This window comes from Choloepus didactylus, chromosome 10 (genome assembly GCF_015220235.1).
Source record: "Choloepus didactylus isolate mChoDid1 chromosome 10, mChoDid1.pri, whole genome shotgun sequence".
NCBI lineage: Eukaryota > Metazoa > Chordata > Mammalia > Pilosa > Megalonychidae > Choloepus > Choloepus didactylus.
Window position 1 is genome coordinate 45,290,427 of NC_051316.1, and position 25,611 is coordinate 45,316,037.

At 38.0% G+C, this 25,611-nt stretch overlaps 1 protein-coding gene across 5 annotated transcripts in view; it reads left to right on the plus strand.

Moving 5' to 3' along the window:
- TRPM3 (transient receptor potential cation channel subfamily M member 3) overlaps positions 1–25,611 on the plus strand; it is a 596,233-nt gene that overhangs the window by 287,956 nt on the left and 282,666 nt on the right. For all 5 annotated transcript variants that reach the window (XM_037798450.1, XM_037798451.1, XM_037798452.1 and 2 more), the window contains exons 2-5: positions 5,088–5,167; positions 6,483–6,687; positions 21,652–21,865; positions 24,824–24,948. In XM_037798450.1, coding sequence (XP_037654378.1) covers positions 5,088–5,167; positions 6,483–6,687; positions 21,652–21,865; positions 24,824–24,948 — 624 coding nt within the window. The remainder of the gene's footprint in view (positions 1–5,087; positions 5,168–6,482; positions 6,688–21,651; positions 21,866–24,823; positions 24,949–25,611) is intronic.

Sequence of the window (25,611 nt, forward strand, 5' to 3'; positions counted from 1 at the left end):
CTTTGGAGATGAACAATGCTGCCTGTGTGCTCGAACCACTTCGACCGTCAATATGCTGTTTCTTTAGAAGGATTTGCTTTCCAAAGTTAAAATTTCTGAACTCAGAACACCTTATCACACCTTCACAAGCCCTCTTTCTGAAAATGGAAAAAGAAAAGGGGGGAGGGTGTAAAGGGGAGCCTGTTGGGACTTGTGCCAGTTAAATCCGATCTCTCATGGGATTTGTTTTCTTTCTAGCGTCAGATTAGATGTTCAAATCAAGCACTGTTTTAGGGCTGCGAGGGAATGTCCATGGGATTCTTAACGAGGCTAATCCCAAAGCAGTGCATTCCAAGAGGCTAATCTGCCCAAGTTCACTGCTTACTTGAAAACGTCTCCTTGGGGGGAAGAGCCGGGCGAGTGACTTTTTTTTCCAGTGGGCGGTCATAAGAGCATTATTAACAGGATGACCAACCCCAGCCGCAACAAAATGAAAGCAACGCAAGCTGCTTGTGGGACTGCCTTTGCCACCGCTCAGAGTCAATGCTCAGGTAAACCGATCTCAGCTAACTCTCTCTTCTTCAACTTCCCAATATTGGATCTGGGGACCTAGAGGAACACCAAGTAATGTCTGGGGAGGAATTGAGCGAAAGCAAAAAGGAAAAATGAACATATATATTCATTCAGCCCATTTTGTGTTTTATTCTAATTAGGACAGAGCATACATTTTGAAGCATGAGAGTCTGAAAATGAGAAGTTGTGAAGTTTTCCTTGTAATTTGTTCGTATAAAGTTGGTGGGTTCTTTCTTCTAATCTTGCGATTACTGGGTCTTGGTTGTTCCTTCTTGTTCAGTTGCCCTTCTAAAGGGTGGATTGCAGTAGCACTTTCCAAGACTTTCGGGAGATGAATTTAAAACACACTCTGTGAATGTACTTGTAAACCATTCATACATGGAGAAGGTCTTGATTCTGTAGCTAGTGGGGAATACGTAGTAAGATTAAAAGTTTGGGGCCTCACATTTTTAGCAGAGCTTTTATAAAAGCAGTTGAAACCTGCCTAAATGAAATGACTTAATTTTTCATCCTTTTTGAGGTAATATTCACAGCTTTTTGTTTGTTTCTGTTATTTTGATGCCTATTGACTATACACTTAACTTTCAAAATTAGTACTTTAAATAATTTAATCTGAGAGTTATTATGCTTTGTCTAAAATGTGAGAGCCCTCAATTTTGTTTTGAGTAATTATTAGCCTCAGTTATTAGCCTTAGAAAAACACTTCCCTATTGCATATCACACATGACTGATAATGCAGAAAGACAAGAAAGAAAATAGCCCTTCACAAACTCGGTCATGGTTATCTGACCAATCTACCTTTGGAAAAGAATGTACAAAAGTTATTTTCTAAGGGCAGATAGAAGTCATCTTTTCTGAGTACATCAGACTTCTGAAGCGTATTTAGAGAGAAAAGATTGTAGGCCATGCTGTCTGTTGAGGTTCTGCAGTAGAGCAAAATTAAAGGGGTCAGCTAGGAACATGGCATGTCAAAATTATTTCATGCTTTTTAATGAGAATAATCATTCTGAGCTAACTTAGTTCAATGGTAAAGCCAAGTAGAAAGCTTTACACAGATTAGTTCAAAACCTTTGACAGAAAAAAAAAAGGGAACATCAAATATACCCTAAAAAAATAATTTTTAAAATCTAATATCTGTCCACAATGAAGACCTGAATAAAAGCACAGTAAAGCAGAACGCCACAACAGAGTATAGTAAATCATGCATGATATTTTGTAGAATTTCTAATTCATGTGTTAAACATACATTCTTTCTATTATGTATTATATTTTTCATCTTAAAAAATCCAATTCAATTATGAATGATGGAAGGATATTTTTTCCATTATGCTTCGTTTTTTTTCCTCCCAATTTTCGGTGCCTTTGCAGAAGAGATTAGTAATCTCCTGATAATAAGAAATGGAAAACATTGGCCAGTCCCTTTGCTAAAAAAAGTAGCTTTTCACCTTTGAGTAGGTAGTTGAGTTGCTAAACTGATCACAAGTCAAATTACTTTATAATAAAGACAAACAAGTTGGCAATCCATATGTATTAATTCTTACCCCACACCATCTGACTAAAACTTCCAGGGCCTTCCAAGTTGAAACCAGGATCTGGAGAGAAACAACGAAGGTGTCCTTGAAAAGCCTAACCCACTTGTCATGGTCTCGCAGATTCTCAAGCTAGGAGTCCCGTTGAGACTGTATTTATTTGCCGTGGCCGTTATGATGCCCCCTTCTTTCACTGCTTTCTCCTATTCTAATGCCTTCCTAATTTTTCACCCTCATTCTTTACCCCAGGGAGCTGAATTCGCATTACTCCACCGCCTTTGTATTTTTGTGAGTGCTAGACAGGGGAAATGAGAAGGGGAAAGAAGCAAGTATGAACAGCTTCTAAGACATGGCTCCAGAAGCCCAACTCTGTCCAAATTCCAAGGCACTTCCAGGCATGCCCAGGTGGCACTGCCCATGCAAGGGGCATTTAATGTTAATAATATCTTCCTTGAATGGGGCAGTTTGGCAGAATAGATAAGCATGTGAACTCTGGAGGCAGGCTGCCAACCCCAAACTCTGACTTTAAAATGTATTCACTGTATCTCTCCATCTCAATCTCTTCAGTGGTAAAATGGATTTAATAGGCATACTTTGCAAGGGTTCTTATGTGGAGCCATGGAAATAATGCCAGGCACCTGATGCGACTTTAATAAATGTTATTTATTACTTATTGTTAAACCTTATTGATCTCCTATGAGTGCCAGGTAGTTTACCTGAAGCATCTGGTTTGATTATAATGGCTCTACAAAATAGCCGTGGTTATTCCTGTTTTATAGAAAAGGTGCAAAGGAGTCAAAATAACTTTTCTATATATCTTGTTAGTGGTCAGCCAGGTCTTCGGTAGCCTGTTATCCCCAAAGCAAATGGAGATCAATCCAGGACAGCTCTGCTGCAGCAATTTCATGGAATATTCTTATTCTTTAGAATAAGAATCAACCCAGGACTAATCCCCTCTATTTTGGAGGGAAAGCATGGTACTCAAATAATAATGATAACAAACCTGTGTCATATATTGCCATTGTGCCCCATTTTGTAGAAGAGCAAAATTGAGGCTCAAAAAAATTAATGTGACTTTGTCCCCAATGCAGAGTCCTAGTCGAGCCACTTTTTCTAACTGCAAACCTTATGCTCTACACACTACGCTGCTTTTCCCACTTTCTTTCGGGAATATTCATCAGCAGTCCCTGAAATTCCCTTTGCTCCCCACAAAAGACCTTCTGAATGCTAGCCAAAATGGGCCAAAAGGAAAAAAAGGAAAATGCACTCTCTTTTCTGCTTCCTGAGGTGTAGAAAAAGTTGGTTTCAAATATCCAGGGAGGAATATTTTACTGTCTTTTTGCCAAAAGATATTATCAGTTAAAGTATTCAGTGTCTAGGGCAAATCATGGCCTATGAATAGGTTAACTTACAGGCTTTTGCAAAGATAAAGTCAAGGTATCTAAGCTGCTAAGCTCTTTTCTATTGCATAGATATAGCCATTAGTTTTTCCTACATGTTTGAGAAGACTGATAACAGAGACTGGGATTTTTCTCTTATCCAGCTGACAAAGAGAATTGCAAATGTTACTTTTATGGTGTGAGGACACAGAGGGAGAGCTGGACACAAGGATCCTTAAATGCGTGGGAGCTCTTTTTCATGCTGGCAATGCATCCACACGCAGACGTTATGTGCACTGATTATGGCCAGGACTAAAACAGAATGCAGTTCCTTCATATGCCTCCCAACCATCTCCCATGTTGCTACTTTTAAAACACACTTTGTCATAAGTATTAGACAAACACCACCTTCAGTGCCAAATGCTTGCGTAGCCCTATGTTGTGAGAGAGGAGGGAAGTAGGAGATTTAGGAGTTCAGGGCAAACCAGACCATAGCACAATTTATACAGACATTTGGACCTTTGGCAACGTCGTTACCAGTTGCAGCCAACAAATGGGGGCTTGCAGCAGTTGACACCGATCATTGAGAAAGGTCAAGTAATCAGGTTGGTTTTGCTTTAGCCCTATATATTTTAATAGTACAAATATAGCCCTAATGTGAGGTTAGAGAGAAGATTATACCATATGTAAATAACATTACAGGTTGCTCTAGCAACTTCCATCAGACTCTTAGAGGGAAACTTCTGAGTTGTTAACTGATTTCACGGGAGACTCCTGCTATTTCAAACGCTGGCAAAGAAAGGGATCAAGGGAGGGAGGATGACTCTGCTTTGGAACAAAGACTGTACAGTTTTCCGGAACTTCCTTTGTCCGCCTGGGAACCCAATCTCAGAGGCAGGACTTCTGGGTGAACATTCCCAACAATGACCATTCTAAGAGGCTGTACTGGCTGTGCTTAAAGGATGCAAAAATGTGCTATCTTACTTCATTCCCAAAACTACTACCTGTGAAATTTGGGACTGTGGATGGGAGGAGTTTGGTGAAGGCATTTATTTTCCTCATGTTTCCATTTCCTTTTTTTTTCCCTCTGTATGTAAGCACCACTAATTTGGATTTTAGAAAAAGCATGATGATAGATTGGGGCTTTTGAGTTATGTACTTCCCTCACTATTTTTGTATGCTTCTACCAGAACAATCTGATGGAAATGTCAGCCACAGAAACCTTATCCTTATTGAGATATATTTCTTCCCACCACTGGTTACTTCTTATTTTCTATAGGTTACCAGCACACTGTTCTATTCCTCCAAATCATTTCTACTGCAAATTGCATTGTCTTTCTGTCCTTCAGAAATCACTGTGAATTTGGCATACAGTTACACCTTTTTTAAATTTATAATAATTTTTTATTATGGTCATTTCTTTTTATTCTCAATATTATAATGTTAAGTAACCTAATCAGGAGAGTCTGGGAGCAATTGATTTTGTTGCATGCACTGTTTATATGTGAGGTAACCAAAATTTCAATTAAGTTTATGAGATACTAGTCTATTATGTGATTCTGAAATTTTGCTTCCTAGTCGAAAATATTTAGTTTATGCTCACCTTCCTTCTTTTTTTTATTTTCAGGCTCAGAAATCCTGGATAGAAAGAGCATTTTATAAAAGAGAATGTGTTCACATCATACCCAGCACCAAAGACCCCCATAGGTAATCTTTCTGTCTCTATAAAGTATCAAGAATGTGAAGTAGTAATTATGGAACAAATCTGCAACAATAGTCACTACCATTGCAAGAGAACCACTGCCAAATTAAGGATCTTTTTTGTTGTTGTTGTTGGACATCTTTGAAACAATTTTATGTATACCCACTATGTAATATGCCAGGCATACAGTTAATTCTCTAAGAGCCTGTACAGAATAACAGATAGACCAGTGAGGAAGAAATTAATCATGGACTATAGGAGTGGGATATGTTTTCTTAAAATGATTATTGGTATTCCCTTCTAAGCATTTCATCAAAATATTTAGTTTGAGCCAACATGCTCTGCTTTAGTGGAAAAGAGACTTTTAAGTAAAAGATTCCTATCAGATTATGAATTAGAACATAGACCTTCAGATTCCTATCCAAGCACATATTTAATGTTCTATTTCCCTCCCTAAACATCAACAAGTATATAAGGCAAAAAGCATTTGTGACAAAATAACCAACTGTCTGGAATAGCCTTTATGAACAGGCAATATAACAAAGCAGTTTAAATTATGAACTATTGAGTCACATGGTCCAGCTGTGCAACATTTGGAAAGTTGCCTCACCTTCAAAATGTCAATCATTTCATCCATAAAGTGTGGTAATAACCCCTTGGTACATTGTCTTTAATAATAATAGCTATGTATTGGGTCTGCTGTGACTAATAATATTAGTAGTAGTCATATATGAAGGACATTTTCTTGGAGGAAGAGGTGTGTTTTAAGTTTTCAAATATCTCTTGAATATTTTTTATTGTCTCTTCAAGAACACTTAACTCTGCAGTTTTTTATTCTAAGTATTGGATATTTGACAGTGAATGTCAGTTTGGAAAAAAAAGTTCGTTGTGACTCACATATAAGCAAGGTTCCTTATTTAAATGTGCATGTTAAAATCCTTCTCTCAATGTTCTGTGGCCTTTGTGCAAGATTTGATAGATGGGAGGAATGAGAAGTAGAAAAATCTGAAGAACTTTTGTTTGCTGGTGTCCAATTGTGATCAATATGCCAGTATTGAACAGGGGAGGGTGGGTAGAGAAAGGCAGGAGGCATGTTACAGCTAACATGGCTAATGGAAAATAGGGAATGGGGGGCAAAAAAAAAAAAAAAAGATGTATATGTCAAAGAAATCCTGAGCTCACCGTTCCCCTGATACTTCTACATTATGCGATTCCACCTGAGATTTGACCGAAATGAATCGCTTTGGATTATAAATTTCTTAAGTGTGTATTCCAGTAGTGTCTAATAAAAGGGGGTCACCTTGACTTCTTATGTTGTAGGTGTTGCTGTGGCCGTCTAATAGGCCAACATGTCGGCCTCACTCCTAGCATCTCTGTTCTTCAGAATGAGAAAAACGAAAGTCGCCTCTCCCGAAATGACGTCCCGTCTGAGAAGTGGTCCATCAGCAAGCACACTCAACTCAGCCCGACAGACGCTTTTGGGACCATTGAGTTCCAAGGAGGCGGCCATTCCAACAAAGCCATGGTAAACCGGAAAGCCATTAAATGACTCCCTGACTGTTGTTTTTAGTCCTGTGAAAGAGTGGTAGTGGTTAAGATCTTGGGATTTATTCTTGGGGCTGAATGCCAACTCTGCCACTTCCTGGCAGGATGACTTTGCTGTACTTACTCTGCCCCCCATATCTCAGCTCTTTATCTATAAAATGGGAGAGGGAAAACCTTCCTCTCAGGATTTTTGTGATAATTAATATATCAGTGACTATTATTTTAATAACAATAACAATATAATTAACAATATATTATAACAATATATAATGAATAATAACAAATAGCTTTCTGTTGTTAGCCATAGTTTATTATGCTACTTTCTGGGTCTCATTCATTGGCATGTGTTTCTAACGCCTCTTTTTTTTATTTCTTTGTTGTCTTTAGTTTTCTAATTTGTTATGTTGGTAACTAGCATTTTTCTCAATTCAAGGTGAAAATGACTTTGTCCTTCCCTTTTATAACAGAGTGCTTGCCATTCTAATTGAGGGCTTTTTCTCCAAGTGGCTGTGTTCAATAACGTTCTCAGTGCAAGGAGTCCATGTGCAAGGGTTTTCTGAAGGGGGCTTTAGGAAATATCCATTTCACTTCTAAATTTCATTTTCATCATGGTTGACAAATTTTGCCAATGTGGCATCTGTTCGGACGTTCTAGAAATGCTGTATTCTGAGAAGCTTGCTTCTGTTAAAAGAGAGAGTTAGTTGAGGGTGGAGCAGTAGTCGGACATAGCGGTTTTAGGCAAGCCACAGAGTTTTCAGAATTTGGAGAAACATACTGTGAAATACAAAGGGAGGTCCTCTCACACAGTCACAGTCTTAAATGTGTAATAAAGCATCCTCTCTCCCCATTCCTCTCTCTCTCTCTCTCCCACCTCACTGCAGTATTTTCTTCACCAACAATAGCTGACTGAGATATTCCTACAGTTCCTCCTGAAGAAAATTAATCTTGAGCTATATATTAAATTAAAACTAATTTTGAGGTATATATTGGAAAGAAAAGTGTGCTATTTGCAACCTCCAGCAACTACTAGGGAAACAAAGAATGGGTTAGTCTTGACCTATACAGAACAAAGAGAAATGGAGATTTGGCAACTTCCTCATCCACTTTAGGGACATACTCAGCTACGTGAGATCAAATTAAGGCTCCTCAAGTGGGTACAGTGCCCATTCACAGTAAGGGATTAACCCATATACACTGTGATCCTTTGGAACCAGGCATTAAGAGTCATTCAAGTTCTCCCTATAAGAGCAATACAGCGAATGAGGAAGCAGCTTACTGGGCAATGGTAACCAGTACAGAGGGACACCCCATGCCTCCACAGAACTCTTGTAAGGTGCTGGCAAGCTTGTGCCATGAGCCCAGCAGGCATGTCATAAGCATCCGAACATCATTTCCATTTTTAACTTTCAGCGTCTGTCTAATATGAAGCATGAATATACTTGTAAGTAAGAGCATCCCTTCAATTGTCACCTTAGGGGACTCTAATTACCATGATGCTGTCATGGCCCAGAACATCTTTTGATCTGCCTTTTGGCAGAAAATTTATAGGTCATAAGAGAAAAACAGTCGATATTTTTACCAAATGCTCTTTTGGTCGAAAAATTTCAGGTACTTCATCTCACGTACCTGAAATTCATAAAATGCAGGGCTTATTCACAAATCACTTCTGCCAGTTTTTGTTTTCTACCATTAAATGTATCTTTTAAAAATGGAGTACTAGTTTGGTAACAAAGAATGTGACTTCAAGATTCAGATGGTTTAAGTTTATCCCAAAACCCTTATATGTTTTCTGTGGGAAAAGTTACTGAAATTTTCTGAGCTTTCATAATTTATTCTGTTATATAGGAATAATAGCACTTCTAATATAAACATGAAATGGAATAGCATATGTACAACACTTGGCTTAGTGCTGGGCACATAATAGATGTAAAATTAATTTTAGCTGCTCTTTTTATTACTGTCATCATTGTTATTTTCTTCAGTTTCTAAAAGAAATTGCAAAAAATATTTTGATTAATACTTTGAAGGACACTTATTTTGGATAAGTCTTGGTATATCATTTTAGAAAGTCAAATTACACATTTTCTGTTAACCTTTTAAAATAATTCCAGAAGTTCTGCTTCCTTAGCTTAGTGGTTGAGCACAGAGTAGGTTTAGATCCTGGCTCTGTTACTTATTGCCTATGTGCTATGTCTGGTTTACTTACCTTCCCTGTGCCTCAGTTTCCTCACCTGCAAAATGGGAATAGTAATTCCTACTTCAGAGGGCAGTTGCAAGGATGAAATGAGACCATATTTGCCCAGTGCTTAAAACAGTGTCTGGTGTTAATGCTAAATAAGCATTTGCCATGATTGTTACTCCTGCAAAGAGTTCACTTAGTATAGCTAAGCTTGAGGTTTAGTCATCAATTAAAATAAAATCCATGACCTTTACAGTCCCGACAGAATTTAATCTAAACCCTCACACTCACTGCCTAGCTTAAAAGGCAATTAAATCATGTAACTCAGTTGAGCCTCAAGTTTCCTTATATATCAAGTAGGCATGGGTGCCTAATTGGATGTTTAGTAAGATTAGAGAGAATATAAAAAGCATCTGATATACAGGTAGTGAACAAAGTATTTATAAAAATAGTAACTATGAAAATAATAGTGATGGAGCAGTGAAGCAACTTCCTTTACTTCCTGGTTGTCCAAAGATGTGTTAAAGTATTTCTAAGAGGAGTTAGAAATTAGGAGTGGACAAAGCCAGTTCCTCTTCTTATCATACAATTTTCCTCTACCTGAGATTTTTTCCCCTCCTGACAAATTCTAGTGACCTTGAGAGACCCTAAGAACCTTGGAGACTGAAACTCCAAAATTAGTTTTTTAGAATGTGTGTCCTTAAAAGTATTAATCAAAATACTCTTGAAATTGCTTTCAGAGACTGTAGAAAATAATAATCATAATACTAATAATAGCCTCTAAAATTTATTGAACATCTGCTTTGTACCCAGAACTGTGACAAGTACTTTAGATAGGTTATCTCACTTAATGTTTTGACAGTAATATTATTATTCCTATATAACAGGACAACATACTGAGGCCCAGAAAAGTTGAGTAACTTGCCCCGCACAACACAGCAAATATATGATATATATGTATATTACGATATTTAGCAGTGGAAGGAAAGGCTCTTGGAGGTAGAAAGAGTTTCTACTCTCCTCCAGATGAGTGGAGACATATGGACACAGCTTTGACAGCCCTCCTAAGACCTCACATAACTCTTTTGAAACCCAGAGCTGTCTGGCAGTGATCAGTTTAGACAAGGTCAACTACAGGATTTGTGGAGCCCAGAGCAAAATGAAAACATGAAGTCCTGTTAGGGGAGGGAAATCAATCTCCCCTTTACATGACTGGCTGCCCCAACCAAGGGACTGCATCTCCACACCAGCTTGTTATCCAAGTAGGGTGAGCGTTCCCTCCAAGTCACTCACCAAACTCACCAACACAGCCCGAGGCGGGGACAGCTGCTACCTGGCCTTACCCTGAAATGCTGCAGGATGCACATCCAACCCCAACCCTCCTCTTGTTCACACCCGGGGCTCCCTCCAGGGGTGGAGGATGATGGTGGACCACAACCCTTTGTTGCCTTGGGCAGGGGCGGGGAGGGGGGTCTGGGCTGGCCGGGGCACCAGAGGTCGGAGCAGGCAGCTGAGAACCGGCCTCGGGAGGCAGCAGGTGGCAGGACCCAGGGTGAGCCAAAGCCCTGAGCCCTTGGCAAATGCTTCATTGTCCCAACAGACTTCACTTATGAAACACATATGCAAAGATAAAATTATGAAGAGTTGCAAGATCACAAGAGCTTTACGCCCCTTCTGAACTGTGTGACTGCTCTGAGGTTAGTCACACAGAGCAACTAGATAGTCTCAAACCAGTCGCTACCAAGGAGAAATCTTTCTTTCTGAGTCTCCTCAACCAAATAGCTAACAAGTGGGAGTCTTAGCTATTCATCCAGACACAAGTGAACATTTCATCCACTTTGAAAAGTTGCCCTTGAATTATTCTGATTCCCCTGTCTTGACAAAGGCTTGATGCTGTCTGTAGGTCAGAGATTTCGTTTTATCAGGCAGTTTTGTGCCAACCTGTGCCTTCTTTACCTGTCCTCTCCAACCAGCCATCATGCAGTTTGGGCAAAGGGAAAATCAGCCACCACTGTCTTAAGTTTGCCAGTTTTTAAATGGAGAAAGTATAGTTAATAATTCACCAGCACTTAAGTAAAACAGGTGGACTAATTTATTGTGCCTTCAGTCCTCTGTTCCTGACAAGAATATTTGACAGTTAAAGTGATTTTTAACAAAGCAGTGAAAAAATTCTCCAGAGAGAGGGGTAGACTAACTTTGACTTTCATTAATTTTAAAAGAAAATAAGATATAATAGCAACTTTTTCCTTCAGGGCAGCCCAAGATGGAGCACTTGTATCTTCAAAACCTAATATGGTCTGGACACAATGTGAGGCAAAGTCTGTGGGAGTTTGGGTAGAAGACACAGTTGGAGAAGAAAGAATCATTGTTAAAATATTGCAGGTCCCGTGAGAACTGTATCTTTGCTCAGGAACACTATGTATTTGTTTCACCACATAGGCAGACAGTGGAGCGTGACCTCCCAGAACTTTCGACACCAAAAGGACTTGAGGAACCAGCGCTTGATACAATGTTTCTCAACCTGGAGGCTCAGTATAACCTGTGGGATAAATACCCCCAGCCCAGACTCACTTCCAGGGAGTCTCATTCAGTGGTGTGGGATAGAACCTGAGTGTCTGAAGTTTTTAAAAAATCTCCCGGGTTATTCTACGGTTTAGCCAGGCTTGAAAAATATGAGTTAATCCCAATCCCTCTACCTGTTTCGTAGATGATGCAACTGGGGCCCAGAGAAAAAGTTAAATTATTATCCCAGGTCATACAATTATTGAACAGCAAAGATAGTTCTGGAACTCAGGCTCCTCAGGGGGATCCCTGTCAGTTTTGTTTCTTCTAAATCACATCTACCTGCATGGTACAGACCATGGTAGATGTTATGTTTGCAAAGATATAAGTAGGTAATTGAAAGGAAGCTAACTACTATTGTGTTTCTAGCTCTTTTTATAAGGATTTTTTGAAATTTTTTATCGTATGAGCTATAAAATCACCATTATTTGATGAGGTTAATCAAACTCAAAAGCTGTAAGTAGGAAGAATTCTTTGTAAAATTATATCCCAGGTTAAAATAACCATTTTCTGCCCCCTTCCGAGTGCTTTTCAGTATTCTAACGTCCTCAATTCCCAGGCTCCACATACCCCAGTGACAGAGCAATGAAATCTGTATCCCTCTCAGGTTACAGAGAGAAATTGTGATGCAGAAAAGAGACACTATCATCTGGCAGTGTGTGACGGATTCTGATTCCCTTCTTTTCTCAACACCAAGCCACATGCGACCAGATTGCATAGCAAACAAGCCTTCCCTGAGCTACCAGAGGACCCGCAGTTCATTCAGACACTTCATAGCAGACAGAACATAGGGGCCAAGGAAGATGCCAAAGCTATGCCTTAGACATTGTTTCAGTAGAGTGGGTTCCAAATAACTTTATTTTTAACTGCTTTTAAGTGCAACAAGAAGATGCCCCATGAGAAAACATTATGTCATTTCTCAGAGACTCTTTATACGTAGGGTTAAGGTCATAGACTGTTCAGAAAAGAAAGCAGAGCTGGGCTTGATTACAGATAGAATCCTATTTGCTTACTAATCATCTCTTCCAGTTAATGCTGAGCTGACATGTGGACCAGGTAAGAATAACCTAATTAAGGAGTTGCATTTAAATCTCCGAAGTTACTCACATAGCTCCCTTCAGATTTTCCCTTACTATTTCCTGTACTTATTAGATCAGGTGGAGCCCCTTGTTATTTTTTTTTATGTAATTACAATAATTATTCCTGTCTTTAATTTTCACACTTAAAGCTCTAACTACTGAGGCTGCCAGTATGAGGGATAAAAGCCTTATTCTCTCATTATTGGCGGGGGGAGGCACAAATGCGATGGAGAGTATTGGCAGTGTGGTATCTCAGCCTGACTCTCTTAAAATGCCTTGGGATTGAACCTGAAGTTAAAAAAAAATAATTAAAAAAAAAATTTGTCTTTCTTTGCATTAGTGCAAATTTTATCTAGGAACCACCATTGACCGACACATGTCAATATGAAATTAAATGAATTCCACGTCACAAAAAATAATCACTAGATTGTGTTTAACCAAGCAGCTTTACATAAGCATGGTAGGGTTTTGGGTGAGTTTTTGTAATTGCCCCATTGATTTCCAATTTCGACCTTCCAATCTCTAGGACAGTGAACTGGCAGTGGTTTTGGAAGGCCTTTCTGAAACTGAGAATAAAAATAGAATTTATCACTTATATTTCCAATTCCAATCCTAGACGTGTAGGAGAAGGAAAAACCAACCTGTTCTCCAAGAAACCATCCCGTCTCCTTGCCTCCAGAATATTTTACCTTAAATGATTCTATTCTGGTAGAAAATTCATAGAGCACCCTCCTGTGACCTGTTCATGTGCTCAGTTAATTTTTTATATTTTCTAAATTTTATTTAGTTTTGGCTTCTCAGAACTCAACACCTGAAAGTATCAGGTATCTAACCCTGGGGAATCACAAAAACAATATGGGGTAAATTACAACGATGCTTTCACTTCCAAAGTTCTGTGGGTCATCAAATCAGGAATACAATAACAATGACACCTCTCACTTGCATTCCAAATATTTTCTTTCTAATGGAGCTTTTACATCCATTAATCCACCATAAGCTTTAAACTCTCTGCAAAACAAAAGCAACCATGGTCTAGGCCAGCAAAATCGTCTTATCAGCAAAATCGTCTTAGTCTGATGTAACATTCTGCTTGGCCACAGCTTTAATTAAAAGTGTCCATTTAAAATGTGACCACAAAGAGTTAGAAAACGAAATGGTGCTTGTCACATTTTTCAACAAAAAGGTACATGGGGTGAATTTCTCACTATACAGGCTTGGAAAAGAGGCATTAAAAATAATGTTAAAATAGATTTACCAATATTAGTACCATTATTCAGAACAAGTATTACTTATAAATACAAAGTCATTATTTCCAAGAATTAAAGATGGCTTTACCAGTATGAGGGAAGATTCATCATTTAACATTTCCAGGATATAGCCAGAGTTATTGCTCTGTAGTTCTTTTACATTTTCATTAAAACATTTTCATTAAGGTAGCTGGGCCAAGTTACCTGAGCAAAGATTTAGGTGACCAATTAATAGAGTCAAATTGCTCCACAAAAGATCAAGCTCAGAATAAAGATATTTCTTTAGATAGATAGATAGACAGCAGACAGACAGACAGACAGATTTTTTTTTTTTTTTTAATTAAATGGCTACAGCTTGTTCTAAGTAGTAATGGCTGCTTCCCCATCCCCCGGGCTTTACTCCGCCTATTAGGAAGGGAGAGGAGAGTTTCTGGTTTCTGACATCTCTGTCGTCTCCAAGTTTCATCCAGAGTGAGGCCATAATAAAATCGAATTCCATTTTGATAAGTGAGTAGGAACATTTCTAATGACAAAGCAGTAAGAGCGCGTTTAATAAACTCCACAACACAGTCACCTGCTAAACAAAAAGACCTTTAGCACCAGACGGCAAAAACCCCTGAGTTTTAGTTACCAAAGCCCTCTGCAATTTGAACTAAAAAAAACCCTTGAGTCTTCTATTACAGTCTCACAAAATTTCATATGGATGTTTGTTGTTTGGAACTCAAAATATGCGTTCTTGTGGAAATCATGCTATATACATTAGCCTCCAAAACACCTAAGAGTAGACCAAACAGTACAATTTCAAATCAAGCTGACTTCTCTCTTGTTTGCTCTCTGTCCGCAGTACAGAGCATTCTTGAGAAGTTCTTTGGACTGTCATTAGCTCATCACAAAGGTTTCCTCCTGCCAGGCAGGGGGCTAATGATAGAAAGGGAAAAGGGTAGATAATCCCAGGAATGGGTAATTTATGTAAGCTCAGTTTATCTCTGAATATGATAAATTGGGGAACTAAGGGTCTATGGGCCAAGGGTGGGTTAGGTAGTCCAGAGCAGCAGTAGCATTTTTTTTTCTCTAAATGGTACTTTTATAAAGATAACCACCTACCCCAGTCACTCCCCAGATAACTCAGTCTTGAGGACAGAGGGCTATTTTGGAGGGCATGTTAGCTAAAAAAGTTTACAGCATGTTACTTGGATCCTGTTGCATGCAGGAGACATTTGTAAGGGGGGTGCTTGTAACTTTTATGCTATTTACAATTTTAGGCCTATTGGCCAAACTAAGCATGATTGGTATTGTTTTAAGTGTTCACAGTGTCCTATGAGGTTATCAGGATCACCCCTATTTAACAGGAGAGGATGCTCAAATTGGCCGAATGACTTACAGCGCCAGTATTGGAAGCTAATGTACACAACCGGACAGTCCATAAATGGGAGCACACATCGCTACATCACAGTAATGTCCAGCTGACAAAAGTTAATATGTACAGTACTAAAATTTATCATTATTTATAAGATATCTCTTAGCGTTAGTGAGACCTCAAGTGGACAGTTGAAATTGCTTATCTTGACAACCAAAATGCTTCCTAATTTCAAATCACATCGACCATTTAGCAAGACTTGATTAATTGCCCTGGCACAACCGTTTATGACCATGAAGCTGCTGATTTGGCATGTGAGTTAGCTGTTACATTATAGGCACCTGGAGATGTTACTGTAAACCTGATTTTTATGGGTATAAGAATATTATTTAAAACTTGAAATTTTCAGATAATTTCAAAGTATAATTTTAGCCCTTCCTTTTAATTAGCCTTTTATCTCTGAAACCATTCACTTCAGTTGCTAAACAAGAACAATAAAAAAAGAAAAATAGTTGCATATTGATTCACTTAAATATGCCTTTATTTTATAGGGCGTTTTATTCTGTAAGAGAAGGGCTTAATAAATTTCCAATAATGGGCAACATCCAAGAACCATGACCACCCAGTATTTGTGTTATTTAACAGCTTCTGGATAATCAGCTGTGGTTGATAGTTAATAGTCCTGTGTTCCTTTATATAAGAATTAGTCCTGGTCAAAAGGGGTATGGAGTGTGGAGAAACATTGGGTAGTTTGTCAATGCTGCACTTTTCATATTTATTGTGACATGAATAATTCTTCCAATATTTCCTCAATTATTGTCTTTGATTTTCATGTGAAATATTCAGTGTTCTTTTTTTACTTTGGCCCAAAGGCAAACATAAGACACATCACTTGGGATCTTTGATATGGGGAAGGCGATCTAATCATTGCTACTCAAGGGTTTCTGGGGAACTGATTATAAAGCAGACTCAAACCCAAGCCCAGACGTAGTGAACCAGAAGCCTGCATTTTGACAAGGTCTCCAGTGAATCACATGCACATTAAAGTCTGAGAAGCACAGCCAAAGCTAGTGCCTCCAGTGTGACAATAGCTTTAATAATAAATTAAGTCAACAGTTAATTATTGGTTAACTGGCTCTGACATCTTGGTCCCAGTCACTCACCTTCTCTGCGACTCGATGTCCTCACTGTAAAGCAGAAGAATGGCATTAGACGAATGCTAAGTTCCCACAATTGCTAGAGTATTTCTGAGCTCCCATCCATTTCTAAGATTGTAACTACTACATGGACAGTGCTGAATGTTTCCAAAACAATTGTCAGGTCATGCATGGTCCTCTGCTCAAGGATCTTGCAACTTAGGGAGATAAAACTGACACATGGGGAAAACAACCAGAGGAAACATCAGAATGGCTTTGATTGGAAGTCAAATGGTGTCAGCATGAGCTTGCATTTTCAGGAAAAGTCATTTTGAATGAAACAAAAGTCTTTGAAAGATGAGAATGGTTTATGGAGTTGAAAGGGAGAAACCTGCATTTTCTAGGACTTGGTAAATGGCATGAGCCAAATGAAGAGAGGAGCAGAGGGAAAACAGAAAATAGGTAGGGTAAGACCAAACTATGGGGGATCCTGACAGCCAGGATGGGGAGGTTGCATATGATGTAAAGACTTGAATTGAGAAATATGATCACAAAGGAATTGGAGAAACAAGCCTGCCTGCTGGTGTCTCATAGAAAGCACAGGCTTAGGGAAGCCATTAAGAAACTGTTGCAGTAATCCAAACTGACATCCTACTAAGGAGAACCTAAATTTAAAATGGCAATCAGAGGAATAGAGGGAAAGGGCTGGTTGAGGGCACCATGTTGTGAAAGAGACCAATAGGCCTTGGAGACTGACTGAATGTAGGTGAAGAAATGGAGAAGTAAGGAAAGGGAGGCATTTATGTCTTTGAGGTCAAGAGCAAGGGCCCTGGAGTCAGACAGACCTGGGAGTGTGAATCCTGTCACTACCACATACTAGCTTTGTGAACTGGAGAATGTCATGGACCCTTCCTGCACCTATAAAATGTGTGGGTGATACCAACTTCCTCATAGGGTTGTTGGAAGGAGTACATGAAATAAAAGCACACAGTAGGTATGCACAGTATACACAAGGTCTTTGTTTTTTGTTTATTTATGGCTGTTTTCTTCTCAGTAGAGTTAAGAAATTGTGTGCAGAGAGAAATATGTGAAGAGAGCCCACAAGCAATATGCCCTTACACAAGTCAGATTCCAAGTGCCTCGATTTCTTCATCTGTGAAATGAGGAGCTGGGGACTAGGCGATCTCTGAGGTCATTCATTCATTCATTCATTCACTCGATCGCTTATTAATGAGTAACAAGCATTCCGTGATAATGAATAGGGTTTTCCTAAGTTTTTTAACCAAGGGAAAGTTAGACCAGTTCAAGAGGAATTTCAACACATTCAATAGATTTGTTGGTCATTTTCCAGTGAACTGCTCAACATGATCAATAAATAGCTCACTTTGTTTCTTTACTGTTATGTTGTAAGTGTAACTTTAGAAGCCCAAAGTGAATTATTTACTGAATGAATTACCAAATGCATTTGGATTATTATTACCAATTAGAATGAATAATTGAACTCCATAATATGTCATTTAACTAGGATAAGCTTGCTGAAATTATTACACGATGTCTATAGTGACTTAATATGTATTGTACCCTCCCTTTACACACCATGTGAGTTAATAATATATGCATATCTGTTCCCAGGTACCAACCATGGCTCCGAATCTCACATTATTTACCTGGTTAAATGAAATATACAGCTGGGGATGTTCAGTGGGGAATAATGAAGCTCAAGGAGCCACAACTGCAACTCCTTTTCTTGTTGTTCAAAACATTACACTGTTCTCATTTATGCACTCTCTGATCATTGAAATGACATCCATATAATCCCTCAGAAATGTTAGGAACTACTCTCTAGGTTTGTGAGGGAAAAGATAAATTTAGGATTATCTTTACACTTCAGTAGTATTTCTGTATTTAAGAAAAGTATAATTTATATCTTACCTTTGGAGAATACAGGTCTTTATGTAATTGATTGTTTTTGTAGGAATAAGAGAGTGATGCCCTAAAGTAGACGAATAAGAGAATAGTTACTTGAAAAGAATTTTAACATTCCTTACACCAAACGTTCTTGGTTTGTATAGTTTGGAAGACTTGTGATTCCAAATTCTAGTTTATTTCACTAAATATCCCTTTCTGGAATTAGTCAAAATTATATAATTTAATCTGGCAGAACCACCAAATTTTAACTACTCAACTAGCACAAAAAAAATGTTCTAGCATTCTTTATCTAGATATTTGACTTCTAAAGAGTCATTCAATGGTTATAAGAAGCTTTCATTAAAGAAACACTTACATTTGCCTCCACTACTGCAATAGCCTCTCACCAACCCCAAGGCTCCTTGCATGGCACAAAAGTACACATTGTTGTAGAGAATTTCCATTGATAAGTATCTGAAAGTCCCTGACATCTGCACAATGGGAGAGAGTTTGTGTACAAAATATGCTATTTTTTAATATTGTAAACTCTAGTTAAATTCAGTTGATATAATGTACTTAGCTAATATTGTAAACATTTACTCTTTCTATTCTGGAATTGTTTTTTGCTAGGTAGGTCAAATCAATATAAACCCAGCTATACTGGATTCCAACATTTCTTTAGATTTCTGGTATATGTGTATAGAAAATTTTAACTCATTAGTATTTCTTGATGATGCAGTTTATTTCATCAAACTGCTTTCATATTTTCTGTGTGTTTTTACCTATTTCAGCTAAATATATTTCAAATATCTTTTGTCCAAGGAATAGATGTATAATTTTTAAGGTATTTGCAACAACGGGATCTCCCAGATCTAAAAAATAGCAATAAATTGGCATCTCCTGGATAATATTATTTATATATACATCCAAAATAATATATTTGTATGATTACATGCAGCTCTATTCTTTTTGTGGTTAGGCTACTTTAACATTACTGTTTTATAAATTCTAAAGCTAATCAACGTATTTACTCTGCCAGACAACAGACAGATTTTAGATGGTTATAACTTTGATTACTACCCACCAATTTATATGCTATTATTGTCAGATGTTTTAGTTACATCCCTTTCCCCATAAATAAAACATTATTAATATCATTTTATATTATACAGCCAATGCCTTTTTAATTTACCTTATATTTCCTAATATCTTTGTTTGCCATTCTTTCTTGAGTCCCAGATCATCCACGTGGAACCACGTTCCTTCTGCCTGCTATAGATACTTTAAAATTTCCTTCAGTGATGTCTGCTGGAGGTAAAACTCTCAGGTTTGGGGCTCAACATGTCTATCGTTTGCTCTCATTTTTGAAAGATAATTTTGCTGCATAGAGAATTCTAGACTGACAGATACTGTCTCTCAGCACATTAAAGATATTGGCTTCTGGTGTCCACTGTTGCTATTGAAGAATAGGCCTTTGGTCAAATGACTTTCTTCTTAAGTGACGTATCTTTATTTTTTCTACTTGCTTCTAAGGATCTTTTCCTTTTGGTGTTCTCTATGATGTGCCCATGAGTGGAGATCCTTTTTATTGATCCTGCTTGTGATTCATTGAGCTTCCTGGATTTGAGGGCTGATGTCTTTCAACAACTCCGAGAAATTTCCAGACAATATCTCTTCAAATATTCCCTCTTCCCCATTCTCTTTTTTATTTCCATCCAGAATTCTCTTGATCTCCTCCAAGAGTCTTAATTTTTCTCTTATGTTTTCAATTTCTCTTTCTTTCTAGGCTACATCTGAATCTCTGAATTCTCTGAATCTTTCTTTAATGTGTCTGATCTGTAGTTTAATTTATCCATTGAATTTTTCATTTAAATTATTACATTTTAATTTCTATGAGTTCTCTTTGATTCATTTGCAAATTTGTATGGTTATTTCCTATAAACTCTTGTTCCTTGCTCTTATTCAATCTTCTCATTTGTATTTTTGTACACATTAAAGATAACTTTTATATTCTGTCAGATTGTTTCAATACCTTCGGGGTCGTAATCTGCTGACTGTTGTTTCTGTTGGTTCTCATTAGTGCTATTTTATTTCCTGGTGTAATTTGTGATTTTTTTAATTATGAAAACCATATCTTTCTATGAGAATTCTTAAGACCTGGGTTGACAGCGCCTTCCTCCACAGAGGATTTACCTGTGCTTCTGCCTGTTATCCCACGGCATTACCCAGCCAGAACCATTTTACATTAAATACTCTGCTTGACATTTTCCAAATCACACTGCGAGTGTAAATGTGGAGTCTGTGTGAGGGTTCACTGTGTTTATAAGAACTCACAGAGGAAATTGTTTTTTATTCACCCAGAGCCAAGGTGGAAGCAGGCAATTTCTTTGCTCTCTTTTCTTTACATCAGACTTACTTATTTTTTCACCCTATACTTGAGGGTAGAGCCCTTTGAAGGGCTCCAGCTTTATGTGATGTCCCCCATTAAACTCCCCCATAATGCAGAAAGCCATTAAAGCAGATGCTCCAGGTGTCCAGGGATTGTCAGGAATCTTCAGGGCCAAAGCTTGCTTTTGTGCTCACTCACCTTCAGTGGGAACAGATTCAACTTTGTTCAGAAGTCGGAATATTCCTTTTTCTTTTCCTTGCCTCCTCAAAAGTGCATTTCAAATGGCTTTCAAATATATTTGCCCAGGATTTCAGTTGTTTCCAGTTAGAAAGGGAAGTGTCTATATAATTATGTTGAGACCTAAATAAGTATCTCTCTATATGCTAATATAGCTATTTATCACTGTATGTGTTTATAGGTTTCATTTATTTATACTTATCATGACTTTATTTCCAGTTGTACCTGGTATCACCTTGATACCTGCTTTAAACTTTAATTTTTCAATTATTCTGAATTATTGGCATGCCTTATTGTCACTCACCTTCTTTAAAAGATAAAGTATTTGTTGTGCAGTTTTATGGATTTAAATAAATATAATCAGCCATTACCTTATTATAAAATTCCCATTACGTTATGTAGAATTGTGAGGTCTTTCAGAACCTCTGAAAATAGTAGGGTCACAGAAACAGCCAAATCTGGGTCTGACTGGTATAAAGGAGTTATCTATATTGAAAATATTAGAAACATTTGAACTGTTGCACAAATGTAAAGGTTGGTAAAATATACACATGATTTCTTTTGAACAAAGAATTCATTCCAGGAAAAGTTGTGTTCGCATTGCATTTTAGAAAATCAAATAATTCTAATGTTTGTAGTAATTCACAATTTCAAGAGAGCCTTTAAGAATGGTGAATCTCTTTGTCTCATGAAGGCTCTTTTGGAAAAGCAAATGATCACCCCTTTTAAAAAGTCTGTTTCACAGGAGACGTTTTCTTTACGTAACTACAAATATGGCGGCAATCAGTCTAGACAGAAGCCTCAACCATCTGTGCCCCATCGCCCTGATTGATGGCCTTTCTTCTTCCAGTACGTGCGAGTGTCTTTCGATACAAAACCTGACCTCCTTCTCCACCTGATGACCAAGGAATGGCAACTTGAGCTTCCCAAGCTTCTCATTTCTGTGCACGGGGGCCTGCAGAACTTTGAGCTCCAGCCAAAGCTCAAGCAAGTCTTTGGGAAAGGTCTTATCAAAGCTGCCATGACCACAGGAGCCTGGATATTCACTGGAGGGGTGAACACAGGTCAGTGGAAGTGGGGCAGAGAAAGGCCACGGTGAGCCTTGAGACTGTGTGACTCAGATAATTCCCCCTACAGTTAAATATCTTTGTATTCTCCACCTCCCCTGCTACCCATGTGGGCCCACACTCTCTGATTCTCTCTCCTCTCACTGATTCCTTGTCCCTGTTTTACCCACTTGAAACTGTACAGTTATTTCCCAACAGAGAGCTACTTAAATGTAAGAAACAGGTTGGGATGCTTAAGAGGTGACTATACAGAATTTGTAAATGTGACTACTGGAATATCACAAAATATTTTCAATAGCCCAGGTTGCCATATAAGCCTCCAATAATTTCTTTTTTAAGGAATCACTTTTGCTTTAAATGGAATTCCTGCCTTTGTTCTTTAAGCGATTCCAACTTTGGTGCCAAATAGCTTTAATTTTTGTAAAATGCCATTTCCATCTGGGACATAGATTGGTCCAGTAAAGTCGGGTATATTATATTTTTATTATTTAAGATATTGTATTAAATCACCCATGCACCAATGGAAGACATACCTCACTATGAATTTCAAACAGTTTTTTCTAAATGCCAAATGAGTTTCTACATTGCGATATGGGCAGGCTGTCAAATCAATTCTTACAAACCCGCTTACAGTTAAGTGCTTCTCTGCAGAGTCTTATTAATGGGCAACAGCTAATGGAATAGATGCCTGTAATTTTTTTTTTTTACTTATTTCCCCAGTCTGAGTCAGAAGTGCCAAATGGAAGTGCACAAATAATGCTACAGTAAGTCAATTCAAACCTGCTACAAATCTCAAAGACTGTATGTGTGGATGCACTTGGAATTAGTGGGGCATTCTGAACATAACCCTGTACCAACTAGAATTTTTAGTTCAATTTAAATAAAATGTTCTTTATTTTTGTGTTTGAAGTTTTGATAGTGTTTGAGGGAGATATACACTCAGAATTTTCCTAAACACCTAGAATTTGTGATCATTCAGCCCCAACTATGGAGGCCCATTTCAGCAGCGAGCTCTGCAGACTGCCCCTGCTCCTCATTGTTATGTGAAATCCTGATTAAGTCTGAAAACTGACATGATCCTAGAATGACCCGCTCAGTCAGCTCTTTACTGTTTATATTGTAGTAATCAGATCTCTACAGAGCAGTATTATTCCAATGACTGTTCAGATTTCAGGTTCCAGGTTTGGCTCACAGCTTCAGTAGACACCATTGCCTGTGATCATTCATTCTATCACTTTCCTGTCATAACTTGTGCCTCATATAAAGACTTATTCAAATGAGTCTAAAGGTTCCAAACGATTCTTACCAATCTTCTATTTGTGGGCACTTGGGACATTGCTTATTATTTTTCTTCTTTTATGAAATATGTCCAATATCAAAAGAGGAACTTACAACATAAATTCTTTTGACCAGAGAGTTCATCTCTGCCTTACTCCAGGCTTACTGTTCAATCCAGGACCCAACGTGAGATTCTACTGGTGGGACACTTGGGATAGGAGAGAGAAGATTGTAGAGCCGTGGCAGTCCAAGGGACGTGCCATGAAGTTAGGCTGCCCTGAAAGGAGCTTTGCAAAATTAATAGGAAATAATTTAACACCAATATTCACAGCTGTACTCGTGTTGGTTTTCTTTTCTTTACTAGTACTCTCACTTAAATGACCCATAAAGAAACCAGTAAGTGAAACTGGTATTCTTCCTAACATTCCAAGTATAGTTTAGCATTGGTTAGTGGTCGTTTGCACTATTTTATTTGATTTTTTAAAGGAGAATCTTTCCATTTGGTCTTATGAATATATCAGGATTGAGTTATTTACCATGAGTAGTCCTCTCCCATGATTAAACTGCCTGGTGTGTTTATGTGCCTAGTTAGTATGATACACGATTCTGAGCCTTTACTCTGTGGTAGCCCCTGAGGTACACAAAGACAAGTAGGATACCAAACCCTCAACTTTCCCCTCAAGGAGTTTTACTAGTAAAGGAGACATCCTCATGTATGATTACCAATCATGGTAGAATGTGTTAGGTGACGTATTGAGCTATTCAGGGTACACACACTGAAATCTTGCTCAAATAAGAAATCCAACTGAGCTTTCACATGGCAGAGACACTAGAGGAGAATTTTTCCTTGAGGAATGGGCAGAAGTTTGATAGTAGAAATATCTTATTTTACAGAATGTATTTTATAACTCTTCCCCCAAAAATGATCATTTGAGAGAGAGATTAAAAGGTTAGAAATTGCATCTTCATTAAATGGCTTGTAAGAGAGGTGAGGAGGAGGTTACCTAGTATCTTGTAAACTGCTTTCTCCCTTTTAACACTATGATGGGGAAAGTTGTGATAGGAAAAGAGGAGAACAATTAGAAAACTGAAGATAAAAAGGTGTATGTATATTTTTTAACATAAATTCTCCACAGAATACGCCAAAATTTTCCTTAAAAGTAAACTCTCCACATGTGTCCATAAATAGGAAAATGAAATTAAGGTTAACAAAACAGTAGCTAAATACTGTATTCAAATGACCCACACTTATCCACAAACTATGGTATAGATTTAATATTATATATGATGCTTTTTACAGAATATAGTCAAGATCTTAGTTCTTAGACATACTAGCAATTCAACATGTTTATAATGCAAGAAAAAAGATTTCTCTACATTTAAAAATTGTATTTATTCCGTTTATAGACATTGGACACTTTTTAAAATTTTTTTTCATATAAATTAGGGTAAGAAATGCATTGCTAGACTCCACACACAAGTCTGGCAAATTTATCTGGTGTTACAGCAGCAAGTTTATGTTCTCTCCAAAATATAAGTTGTTTGTGTAGAAACGTGTCAAAATTTTATAGTTAATGCATTTAACCTTTAGTGAAATGGTTACCACAATTTCCTTTAAAGCAATGGAAAGGTAATTGCTTTAAAAGGCAAGATTAATACTTCTGTTTTTCCTCTTAGGTGTTATTCGTCATGTCGGAGATGCCTTGAAGGACCATGCGTCTAAGTCTCGGGGGAAGATATGTACCATAGGTATCGCCCCCTGGGGAATTGTGGAAAACCAGGAGGACCTGATTGGGAGAGATGTAAGTCCTGGGGGCTGCCCCTTTACATGATATTCCTTAAGGGATTATTTCTCTTAGAGGGGATACATGAAGAATAAAATAAAAATTAATATCCAAAATTTGTGTATTATAGTACTCTTTAGTCCCCACCTTCCAAATTGGAACTCATGTTAGGAGTAGTTTGTGGGGAGACTTCTTATTTTCCAAACCTGCCTATGTAAACTCCATTTGAATTCTTATGATCAAGATCCATCCAAAGTAAGACTTATCAACTATCCTTTTTTTGTTTGAATCAAACGGTAGTCTTTCCCCACCCATGCACTCTTCCCAGTGCTCTTGGCACAGTTACATTAAGATTAATTAGCATAGCATGTAATATATAGCAATGAGAACTCATTGACTGATACATTGAACTGGGAGGCTCCTATCCCCTCCTCTGCTCAGGGCTCTAGCTATTTATTACTTGAGTTCTCTTCACCTAGCTCCGGAGACTGCAGAAGTAGATTCTTTCTATTCAAGACCTAGCTTCCCTGGTAGCCCTTTCTTTTGCTGAATGCTTGGGTAGGTAGTGGGCACAGGTGAGTTCTTTATTTCCCTTCTGGCAGTACTCACCAGTCCTTCACCAAAGTCAGCAGGGAAACAGCCTCTTTCCTACTCTGACATCCAGAGTCACACACTCACCAA